The 12,293-nt window shown below is 43.4% G+C and overlaps 1 protein-coding gene across 10 annotated transcripts in view; it reads left to right on the top strand.

Moving 5' to 3' along the window:
• The window catches only part of NAV2 (neuron navigator 2), a 268,615-nt gene that overhangs the window by 117,335 nt on the left and 138,987 nt on the right, over nt 1-12,293 (top strand). For all 10 annotated transcript variants that reach the window (XM_033928185.1, XM_033928184.1, XM_033928183.1 and 7 more), the window contains one exon: nt 1,727-2,116. In XM_033928185.1, coding sequence (XP_033784076.1) covers nt 1,727-2,116 — 390 coding nt within the window. The remainder of the gene's footprint in view (nt 1-1,726; nt 2,117-12,293) is intronic.

The following is a 12,293-nucleotide window of genomic DNA, read 5'->3' as shown; positions in this document are numbered from 1 at the left end:
GTTGGAATTAACAGATGGGCCTATATATAACCAGTTATATCAAGCACATATTCTGACTCCTTCGCTAGACATTAAATACACTGTTGGTAATTTAGGCGCTGGAGACATTTTTATGAAGCAACATTAAAATGTTTAGCCCTGTTTATAACACACAGAAAAAGCAGGTTATTTTAGGCACGGGACTTGAGGCCTCTGAGAACTGAACTCTTCACTGCACTCCTAGGCTGTGGCAAATCAAACACCAGGGCTATAATTTTCAGGGCCTGAGAGCACATAAAAAGGTCTACAGTTGTCGTTACCATCGTGTCCCAGTGGCGTAATAAAGCGGGGTGTGAGGGTAGACCGCCCTGGACGGTGTCTTGGTGGGGGAGCCAACACCTCTCCAACTCCCCACACCACACTCATGCCCCCCCTGCCCCCTTCCTCATACCTATTTAAATCTTTTCCAGTGCGAGCAAATTCTCCAGCCTTCTACTCGCGCCGGCCTGGCTCCCCTCTGTAATCACTTCCAGGTTGTGGGGCCAGGAAGTGACATCAGAGGGAATGGGGCCAGGAAGTGACATCAGAGGGAAAGCCAACACCAGCATGAACTGTAGGTCAGAGAACTGCTCGCACAGGTGAAGATTTAAAGAGGTACGGGGGAGGGAAAGCACAAGTGTGGAATGGGGGGGGGTGTTGCCTCCTACCCTCACTGTCATGTCTATTGTTATTGTTCATTTTACTGTGTTGTAACTCCTCGATCTGCAATCTCACCATATTTTACATTTTTTGACGTCGGGAGGTGGGGGAAAATATAAACACCCTCCCCTCGCTCCACACAAACATAGAATCACTGAGCCCAGTATTCAACAGCACATCCAAATATAGGCAATTGATTTATGTAAAGAGGTGCCTAGATTCAGATGCTTAGAAGGTGCCTGATTGGAGCCTGTTCTGTAAAGGAACATAGTCACCTGTTTTCCTTTATAGAATACTAACGTTACAGGAAAAATATGCGTGTTTAATTTAGGTGTGATGACACTTATCCCAGCCACTGAGCTGGTGTAAATGTTGGGCGCTTGGATTGATAAATTATAACATTCTATAACCTTTTTAAAAAAAATTGGCTTTCAACAGCAAATATAGCATACAGTGTCGGGGTGCAAAACAATTATAACTTTTAACAGCAAGAATAAAACAATCGGAACGTTCACTGTGCCTTAGTCTACTCACTCATTATTAACAAGTAATGTGTCCCATCGATCCCCTGCCACCTATCCTATCTCCTCAAAAACTCCCGCCAACCCTCAAACCCTTCCCCCACCCTGCTGTTAGCAGGTCATGGTCCTTTCAGATAGTATTGTATAATTTATGCCCATAACTGTTCCCCTGCAATGCTCCACTCAGACTCCGCCCAAACTCCACTCAAACTCTGCCCAGGCTTCGCCCATGCTTCACCCAGGTTCTGCCCATGCTTCACCCAGCCTCTGCTCATGTGGGCCTCTTACACTGCATTTTGTAGGTGCAGCATATGTGTTCAAACCTGCACAATAACTCCCCACCCATGACCCCCTTTTCCTGTTATATATGCAGTGTACTGTACATGGTTTTCTCTGGAGTTGGAGGAAGGGACTTATAAAACACCCTTTTGTTCCTGCAGAGACCCCCTTTGAAAATTAGCACAGTGCATTCATGACAACCTCCTAGCCCTATAGATGTTAATATGTGCTTTGTAATTGCTTTCTAGCACGCTGGAAACCACTTTTGACACCAACGTCACCACTGAAGTAAGCGGCCGCAGCATATTGAGTTTGACGGGAAGGCCAACGCCTTTATCGTGGAGGCTCGGCCAGGCCAGCCCTCGCCTTCAGGCAGGGGACGCCCCGTCCACGGGCAATGGCTATCCCCCCAGAGCCAACGCCAGCCGCTTCATCAGTGCCGAGTCAAGCCGTTACATGTATTCGGCACCTCTGAGGAGACAGCTGGCTTCCCGCGGCAGTACCATTTGCCATGCCGACATCTCAGACAAGGGTGGCGAGGAAATCGAAATGGAGGGCATGAACATGGATGCCACAGGCTACATGAGCGACGGAGACGTGTTGGGCAAGAATATAAGGACGGATGACGTCACCAGTGGGTAAGCAGCCCTGTCTATCTCTGCATTAAATATTGGCATCTAATGCACCGTTTCTAATCTGATTGCTACCATCCAAACCTGATCATTAATAAGTGGCATGTCTACTGTTTGTAAGTCACGTTTTGAAGTAGGTAGTCTGAAATTATTTCCCCCTTAGGTGAAAAGTGGTGCCAAGTGGTATACGACACCATTCTGAGAGAAACGCCATCTTTTTTTAAACTTGGGTTTTTTTTTAATGTATCGTCCTTGATTGTTGGAACAGTTCTTTGATCCTCGTAACACTGAAAACTCTGACTTGCCTTTGTCAAAAAGCGTGTGTTTTCAACAGGGTCGCAGTTTGGTCTGCAGGAGCCAGAAGAAACCCTTAAAGCATGGGAGGCACTGGCGTAGTTAGAGGGGGAGCGGTCCGCCCCAGACGCGGTCTTTGTAAAGGGCACGAGCCCCCGTCCTCCCCCGCCGCACGCATGTGCCCCGTCCTTTGTACCTCTTTAAATTTTCCTGCGCGAGCGGCATTATGAACTTGCTTCCCGCATCGGTGTCGCCTCCCTCCGAAGTCACTTCCGGGCCCTGCGCCTAGGAAGTGGCGTCGGAGGGATAGCTGACACGACGCGGGCAGCAAGTTCGTGCTGCTGCTCTCACCTGGAAAATTAAAAAGGTAGGGGAGGTGGAGAAGGTGACTTTCGATAAGTCACTGATGGGAGGGAATAGCAAAAAGCAAATGCGATCATGTTTCCCCGCTTCTGTCAAAACTTCACTGGCTTCCGGTGATTTCTAGGATTCACTTTAAATGTACCTGCCTAATTTTCAAGATCCTACATGGCATTCTTCCTCCCCTAATTCCACTATCCTGGAATTCTTTGAGACCTGACACTACCAGATCCGCCCACATACTCAAACTATCTTTCCCCTCGTTAAAAGGCGTCATGTATGCAGGTAAATTAGGGAAATCCCTTTTCTTCAAATTCACTGAGCTTTGGAACAACCTCCCTGCCTCGCTGCGGAACCTAGGCTCATTCCAATTATTCCAAAAGCATCTGAAAACCTGGCTTTTCTCCAAAACATAAAGCTATTTAAAATGTAAAGCTAGCTCTCCTCTTCATAACCTCCAATTTCTTATGTCCTTCCCTCATTTATTGAATTACCTGTAAACCATGCTGAGCTCTATCTTTATGGAGAGGATGCGGTATACAAACTTAAGGGTTAGTTTAGTTTCTCTTCCTCTCTCTCTTTTTTCTCTCTCTTCCTCTCTTTTTTTCTCTTTCTCTTCCTCTCTCTCTCTCTTTTTTCTCTCTCTCTTCCTCTCTCTCTTTCTCTTTTTCATTCTCATTAAAAGGCATCATGTATGCAGGTAAATTAGGGAAATCCCTTTTCTTCAAATTCACTGAGCTTTGGAACAACCTCCCTGCCCCGCTGCGGAACCTAGGCTCATTCCAATTATTCCAAAAGCATCTGAAAACCTGGCTTTTCTCCAAAACGTAAAGCTACATATTTAAAATGTAAAGCTAGCTATCCTCTTCATAATCTCCAATTTCTTATTATGTCCTTCCCTCATTTATTGAATTACCTGTAAACCATGCCGAGCTCTATCTTTATGGAGAGGATGCGCTATACAAACTTAAGGTTTAATTTAATTTAGATTGATGCAAAAGTTGGTCTTTTTTTCTGGAAAGGTGAGCGAAGGATTCAGTTTTGTTCTTAACCAGGTGAAGCAGTTTCCTCTGGGCCAGTTCATAGGTCAGCACTCAGCTTAAAAAAAAGGACCTTGCCACTATTACGAGGACCATGTTGAAAACTGCCCATCTTGGTGCAAGTTTTCAGGTACCTTTTAGCTCTGGTATTTACATCCGTTTTCAGAGTGAAAGTAGACACAAACCTTCACTTTGATTACCTCCAGAGACACTGGTACCTGCTTTTTCTATAAATGCAAGTGTTTGTAGCTTTGAAAATGCAAAAGTGCACTTGTTTTATCAGTCCCTGGCCTAACCCTGCTCCCGGGAAGTCTGTGCTCAGTGCTGCTAAAACTTCGCAGGTCAGGCTGCGCATGCACGCTTTTTCCTGCTGGTTGGGGGAAGTTTTGCTATATCTGTAAATGGCTTTGTAAAACTGCCTTTCACATAAGGCAGTGAATCATAAATTATTGTGGGAGAGTTGTGATCAAGCGTCATGCCATATCTTCCTAAATTTGGGGAGGTTATTCTATGCAGATGGTGTTTGTGGTGTTCTTCAGGACTCTGGGCACTTCCAAAGTCCTTATAATTCAGTGGCGTTCAAATCCTAGGGAGGCTGAAAGACAGACGAATATAAAACCTTGTCTTCTCCGTTATGTATTGGGTTCTTGTCTGTAATATTCAGTATTGCCACAAGGTGGTGACATGTCCTCATGCGCTTCACCAAAATTTGCTGAGGGCATGGTTGCTCATTTCCATCTCTTCTGAAACAGAGGCCTCTCATGAGTTGTATAATATCTCAATGCATCTGTGTCTGTCTTCCTAGCACTGTGCTGCCTTCCTCAGGGCAGCGCAAAATTAGCCTGGTGAATCCCTTTAGCCGCCTAGCATGCCTGAACGTGACTCACCTGAAAGGAAAAGATTTAGGTAATCCGCTAAGTAGACATCGCCTACAACTTACGTATCTGTTTCTTCTTTCCAAGCCTCTGAAATGGCTCGATGCCGAGTCTGAGCAGTGTACCGAGGATGACCCCTTCCTGGCCGTTCGGTTAAAAATGAGAACCTCTTTCCACAGTGCTTTTGAAACCAGTCTCTTGGGGGGTAAAGCTCTAAAGTCGGGTACCTGGATGATGTGCGCTCAGTGCAAATTTAGCAATTTATTTTAAAATATTTCTGAACTGCTCTAGCAATTCTACTAGGGGCGTACAGATTGAACATACAGAATCTCTTAGAAAGAAAACAATAAAACACAATATACATAACCCAAAAAAATTACAGCATATACAACTATCAATATACAATTGTCTAGTTGTAGGTGTGAGCACGTACGCTAATTCAGTGGCTGGTGTAAATACGTACACTTAACTGAAGGCGGTTAGGCACATAGTTGCAAATATTCTTGAAGATGTGCCAGACAAGCCCCCGACTTCAAATGCTCCCTTGCAGCCGCACACTGTACAATTTGATTGCACATTTTCAGTTATGTTACTGCTTTCATGTCTACCCCCTCTTGCGGGAGGACATTCCAGCCTTCTACCACCCTGTCTGTGAAAAAGTACTTCCTGATGTTATTCCTGAGTTGGCCCTCCTGCAACCTAAATTCATACCCTCTATTTCCACTGCTACTATTACTACTGCTTATTAGCACACAGCGCTGTACATTAAACACGCAAGAGACGGTCCCTGCTCGAAAGAGCTTGCAATCTAAATTATGGCAGACACACAGGATATAGGGTGGATCAATATATATATTTCTACTGCTTATCCTTCTCTGGAAAAGGTTTGTTTGTGGATTAATACCTTTCAAATATTTGAATGTCTGTGTCACTAAGTTTCTCTGCATATGTCTTGTGGCACAGATGAAAATGGTATGGGGTTTGTTCTCCAAGACATATGAGGAGAAACTCAATGGCCGGACGATGTCTTGGTTGGAGGAAAGGGAAAAAAACAAGGTTTGAAAAGCCTTGCTAAAAAAAAAAAAAATACAGAGTACACCCGAGAGAGCAGAGGCATGATGCTGGTATTTACACAGGGATAGAAGTATGCTATAATTTTACATGTGCAATTAATTTGTTATGCAATGAGGGGAATGACTGTGCATGCAATAGTTTTGAATGCACTGTAGATCTTTGCTTATTTGCAGTAGACATTCTGAAAACAGGATTGGCCATAGGACTGGTTTGATAAACACATGGGAGTGGATATACTCAGCATTCTTCCTCTTGGCATGATGTGAGAAAAACTCCTTATTTATAAAACGTTCATGGTGTCCCCAAACAACAAAACCTTTAGTATCAAGGTGGCTAACAGAATTCTCTATCCCGGTCTACTTTTTGCAAATAACTCACCCTTGCTAAGAAACCAGCAGAATTGTAAGTCTTTCAGGGCCATCCCCCTCTGAAATTTTGGCATCGCTTCGGCTTAACTAAGCAGGGAGCGAGAGAGAAAGGTAATGAATAAACCCCAAACAAAAACTCCCAACTCAAGCACATTATAAAGGCTATTCACTGTACGAGCACACGGATGCTGGTGTGTGGCTAAAAAGTGGCGTTCTTGGCCGATGGCTTGTTTAAGCAATTGAGTGGGTCTTTGTACCCTCTCTCCAGAGCTTATCATCTCGGACTGAGGGCCCCCTTTCTCACTATTAATATTTTTATTAATACTACTATGATATTCAGTGGCTGTGAGTTTAGAAAGCTTTTGCCCCGGACCTGTGTTTTTCCCAGTAAGCATCTTTTTGATCTCTTTATAGATCCCTCCAGCAAGATCATTGTTAAACTTATGAGAAAAACGTCATTTGCATTTTTTTGGATGCTTTTGGGGTCTCTCTTTGGATATGTGATGCCATCTAATGGCAGAATCTTGAATGTGATGTGAAATTTTAAAACCGTGATTATCTGTGTTTTTGTGGCTGCGATGCCACGATCGCGGTCAAATTAAAATTGGGTGACCCCTTCCCCCCCTCCAACCAGAAGTTTCAGAATAATAAGAGCTCACCCAGGTCATGATTCCAAATGTGGGTCCCGACTCGCAGTCTGGGAAGCTTTACTTTAAAAGGAAAAAAATCAAATTCTTGTGTAGAATGAAAACTTGGCATGGGTGGAGAGGTAGGGAAGGGATTCCCAAGGCTCTTATATAAAGGGAGTTGAACTGTTGTCAGGAATTTGTTCATGAAGCTTATATCTTCCGTGTGGGGTTAGCCACTATGTTAGATTCTTTGTACCACAGGGACGGAAGATCAGAGGGCTCATAGAGCCTACGTCTAATGCCGTTTTCCTCCATGCTTTGTGAAAACAAGTGCAAACATGTTATTTATAGTGTGAGTAGCTCGTTGTTGGATGACCTGAGCGTGTATCCAGTGCGTGTGTCTGAGATTGTGGACTGTGTGTTTTTACTGGCAAACCAGTTTTGTAGTTCAGTTAAGCCAAAAGTTTATCACAGCCAAAATAAATGTAGCGCTAAAGACAAATGGTTTTACTCCTAGGTTGCAGTAGTAATCTGTGTCCAACACCAGCCCAGGTCATGTGAAGTGCGATCTAACTTGATTTGCTAGTCTAGAGAGACGAGTTTCCTGGCGGATCGCATGCCTGGCTCTAAAGCATTTCCCATGTGGCGTTGCTTAGAGCAAAGGCAGTTTTTCAGTGATTTCAGATTTTCAGCAAAGCTCGAGCTTTGCTGTTCCATGTTTCTCCCTTAAATTAAAAATACTCTAGAGTGTTTTTTGGCAAAGAATTGATAAAGCAAACTTTATGAATACACAGAAACCTAAGTGTAATGTTTTGGACGCCTTCAGGTCACGATTCTTAGTTCTCTGAACTCTCTTGTGTGCTTTTTCTTGGAAGTCAGGCTAAGGTGGTTTTATATCAGAGGCAGCTTTGTAAAAAAATGGTCCATAGGCCTGGGGAATTTTCGGCTGATTTTGGTTTCGTAGGTCCTATTGGCCGAGGCAGTGACTTGTTGGCATTCTTTCATTCTTATGGGTTGTTAATCTTGTCTTTTTTTGGAGAGGTGCCGTTCTCTAAATCAAATGTCCCTTTCCTGTTTACAATGTGAAAAGGTGTGGTGGCCGTGTTAGTCCATTCTTCAAGGTAATAAGTAGAAATAAAACAAAAACATAAAGGTAAAAAAAATGTAGCTTTGACACCTCTCCTAATTAGCAAAGACTTTGGCTTTCTTTCCCACAATAAAGGAAATGAAACTGCTGTGGGCCAGATTCTCTAACCTGCCCGATCCGGGCAGGTCTGACGAATTCAGAAAAGTGAAATATGCAGATGGGGGTGATCGGAGGAACATCCTCATCTGCCTGCCCGGATCGCTGGTGTGCGATCCCCGCGCATGCGCAGATCATCTGCTTTCCCTGCAGATGGTCTGCGCATGCGTTTTGTGTCTTTTTTTTTTTTTCTTTCTTTTTTACTGGGGGGGGGGTTTTCGGGCCCGACTCTCCTGCTCCTATCTCCGGCAGTGGCAGCCTCTTCCCTGTATTGGCCACCGTGAGAACGGGCTACTGGTCTTGATGGACCTTTGCTCTGACCCAGTAAGATTACTCTTATGTTCTTACTTACGCACCAGAAACTTCTTATCAGCTATAAAATAATCCAGATGTTAGCAACATGTAAAGTCTTGGTGGGAGACACATACCAGTGTAAGGTTTTGAACTGGGTCCCAGAATGTTTTACACCGATGAGTTATTAAAAATCTCATCACATAATAAAACAGTCGGGTGCCTCTGGCTTGATTTTCTGCCTCAGCATGTTTTTCATTTTCTGGTCTTGTATGTTCCTCTTTTTTTTTCTGTCTCTGGTGTCCTTTTTTTCCTATTTTGTTCTCTCTCTCTCTCTCCTCTCTTCAAAGTGGATCCTTTAATAGTGTTCTTTATTGCAAGGCCTTGGTCATCGTTCTGGGTTTTCTTTACCACTCATGAGAAAAAGCAGGAAGTGGATAGGGGGGAGAGCAGGAAGTGGATAGGGGGAGAGCAGGAAGCGGATGGGGGAGAGCAGGAAGTGGATAGGGAGAGAGCAGATAGTGGATAGGGGGAGAGCCACGTGCTTTAAGGCCTTTGGAAATGCCTACCTCCTTGAGGAGACAATGACAAGTGGACTTGAAGGGATAGATGTTTTTTGTCACCTGCTAGGTAAACTGAGCCACAGTCCCTAATAGGAAGATATTTTGTGGTTCTTCTCGTCTGGATTCAAAGTGGCCCCGACGTAAAATTGCGTGAGGATTGCGGCTTTAATATTTTGCTTCTTGCTTTTCTCATCAACTGCTCTTCTCCTCTTCCCCGCCTGCCTTTCCCCGCTTTCCACCTTCCATCTTCTAGCCTCCATTTCTCGCCCTCTTCTGTTACCTTTAAGATTCTCCCTCCTCCAAAAACTGGGAACCTCATTCTCTACCTGCCTCATCTCCTCCTCTTATCCGTGGTATTTTCTTGCTGTTCTCTCCTCCCTCTCTCTGCATCCCTTCACCTTTCTCTTAGGGTTTCTCTTACTCGCCCTCTCTTTGCCCCATTCCAAGTTGGATTTTCACTTTCCTCGGTAGTCTTGTCTCTCCTTACACACCTAAGGGCCATCGCGGGAGCGGACTGCTGGGCACGATGGACCACTGCTCTGACCCAGCAGCGGCATTTCTTATATACCTCCCCGAGAACTCTGTTCCTCAAATAAATTGCTTTTATCTCCTCCCTTATTCTGCACTTCCAATTCCAGACTTCGTTCCTTTCAACTCACAGCCCCATATGCCTGGAATAAAACTACCAGAGTCCGTCCACCACACCCCTTTCCCTTCCCTTGTTCAAAAGTAGGCTGATTGTGACAATACGGTTCAAAAGCAGAAAACCCCTGGAAATATCTTCTCATTTGAATGCATTGGCTTTCTAAAAGTCATCCCCAGCATCTCTGGATTGCAGATAATTTTCAGCTGTCTGGTCATGATGTGCTCCAAAGATTCAGTGTATTTCTCCCACGTGTATCTCTCGCTCCTTGCTTGCTTTCCCTCCCTCCAATCACAGTGAGTAGAAATTATTTATAATCTTGCCGACTCAGCTATGTATCCCACACACCACATACCTTATATAGGCAGAGAATGGGACATGACTAATAATCATTAAAATGTGGTTTATTTTAGGGTTCTGGCTTGCTTTTTCTGTGACTTTTTTCTCCTCATAAGTGTTAAGTATTTTTCTGCTGACCAATGTTTCACAAAGGTGTGTTTGGGATAGAGGGGAATAGGATAGAAGGGGGAAGATCTTTACTTGCCTACTCTGCTGAGAGGTTTATCCTTTGCCTTGAAATACTTTTGTTTCCACACAAATTGAAAAAGAGAAAAAAGTGCAAGCAAAGAATGTGAAAAAGCAAAGGCTTCAGTTCCAGTAACCCTCAATCTTAGGGCCCAGCCATAGATACAGGACAAGAGAAAAGCCTCGCTAGCTCGTGAAACCTGTCCACAAATAAAGATGTTGTAATACATGAACTTTTGAGATGCCTCTGATCCAAAAGCGTTCATAAAGACGTGTCTGGAAACCGTATCCAAAACCAGCTGTATGTGGTCCAGAGAGACCAAGTAAATAAAACTGTTTGTAGCGTAATTTATTTGTTTATAACCTCATAAAGCTTATCTTGCAGTTGATGACATTACAAGGGGGTGCTGGAAGTTCTCAGCCCATCCAGGCAGAGAATGACATGGATGTGGTTCAATCAATGATCTGAAACAATGCCAAAACATTGAATTTTGTTTCTGCAAATTGGCACTTAAGGAAATAAGAGAACACTCTTTTCAGCTACAGTAGCAAAATAACGGTCAGAATTTAGGAGGTTGGTTGGTTGGGCTGAGAACTTTTCATTATCCCCTCGTATGTAATAAAATTGAGCCACGTATAGAACAATCAAGCCACTGTGACATCACTGATGAGGTTGGCTCTTAGGCTTTGGTGGAAATTATGACATCACAATCTCGGCTCTGGAATGTTGTTATGAGGGGGTGCTGGAAAGTTCTCAGCCCAGCGAAGAAGAGAATGACGTGGATCTGGTTCAGTCAATGACCTGAATCAATGTCAAAACAAGAATCTCATTTCACGTAACAAAATAAGATAAGTGGCCAAACAATGCTCAGGATTTAGGAAGTTGGGTGGTTGGGCTGAGAACTTTTCAGTGCCCCCCTTGTAATTGTATCAACTTCATGGACCTTTCCTCGCTCTGCTCATCACCTGCTCGTATTGAAGGTCATCGTTGGATCTTACTCTTAGTTGAGAAAGCGGCATCACTGCCAGAATCCTCACGTTCCCTATTTCATGTCTGATCATCTGCTTGTAAAAGTTTTTCTGCATTTGCAAAATCTATTTATCACACCAGCTCCTACTTAAACAGTTTTGGTTTATTGACATTGATGCCATCGGTCAGTGTTCAGATCTCTCCTTGGCTTTTAACTTCTCGTCTTTAGATGATGAGTCGATATTTGGGCCAAAACTCTTCTTTGAACGTTTAATAAAGTAGCCCTCTTGAAGGAGCTTAGGATAAGTTCCTCTCCCTCAAGCATTGAGTATGTTATGCAGCAAGGTGTTAGACGAAGGATAGATCCAAATTAAATCTTGAACTTCAGAACGCAAAAAAAGAGAACACTTAATGTGCTTTGGATCCAATACAATTGGAACATTTTCTTTAGGGCTAACGAGAAATAAGGTTTGAATTGTTTGTTTCTGATTTCAAAGTGTAGGGAGATAAATAAATATACTTTATTTAGTTCCTGGGAAGTTAAGAAGATATCCTATTTAATTCCTTTAATTATTTCCTTATGATAATAAGCACTTTCCTCTCGTTAATGTGGGCTACATGTTTCCTGTAAAGTTTGTATATTCTCTCTATATACGATAATTTACACATCTTTGATTTTGTGATGAAACAATGTAAAAATTCTTTAATAATAATAGTAAAAAAAAAAACCACTTGTACATCCTGCACTTGTTATTAATAGACTTGATTATACTAAGCTGCTGTTTTGGTTCATCTGTGCAGCTGACTTCAACTCTTGCAGAATAAAGCTGTCAAAATTTTATGTAAAGCCAAATGCTCTCGTCATGTTACGTCTCTCCTGTAAGAGCAGCACTGGCCGCCGGTTTCAGATAGGATTAAATATAAGCCCTGGACGATGGCTTTTCACACACTGTCGATGGATATTCTACCTGTTTAGAACTTTTGCTTAACCCCTATGTTCCTGCACTTTGACCGTTTTTTGCTCTCCTGTCCTGAAATTTGATTATAAACGCCATGCCTGTTTTCCTTGCCTGACCCCCCCCCCCCCCGAACTGTGAAACTCTCTACTACCACTATTAATTATTTCTATAGCGCTGCAAACTCACAGAAAAGAAGAAACAGTCCCTGCTCGAAAGAGCTTACAATCCAAACACTCTTTGCCAGTGTATTTGCAGAAAGAGCCGCCTTTTTTCAAAATCCAGAGCTGCTGTTAAAATCTGGCGATTTCAGTGGTCTTTTGGCCAGGCTTTTCTTCTTATTGCAGGTCTC

The sequence above is a fragment of the Geotrypetes seraphini genome, chromosome 19 (genome assembly GCF_902459505.1).
Source record: "Geotrypetes seraphini chromosome 19, aGeoSer1.1, whole genome shotgun sequence".
Lineage (NCBI taxonomy): Eukaryota > Metazoa > Chordata > Amphibia > Gymnophiona > Dermophiidae > Geotrypetes > Geotrypetes seraphini.
This window is presented reverse-complemented; position numbering and strand designations above follow the sequence as displayed.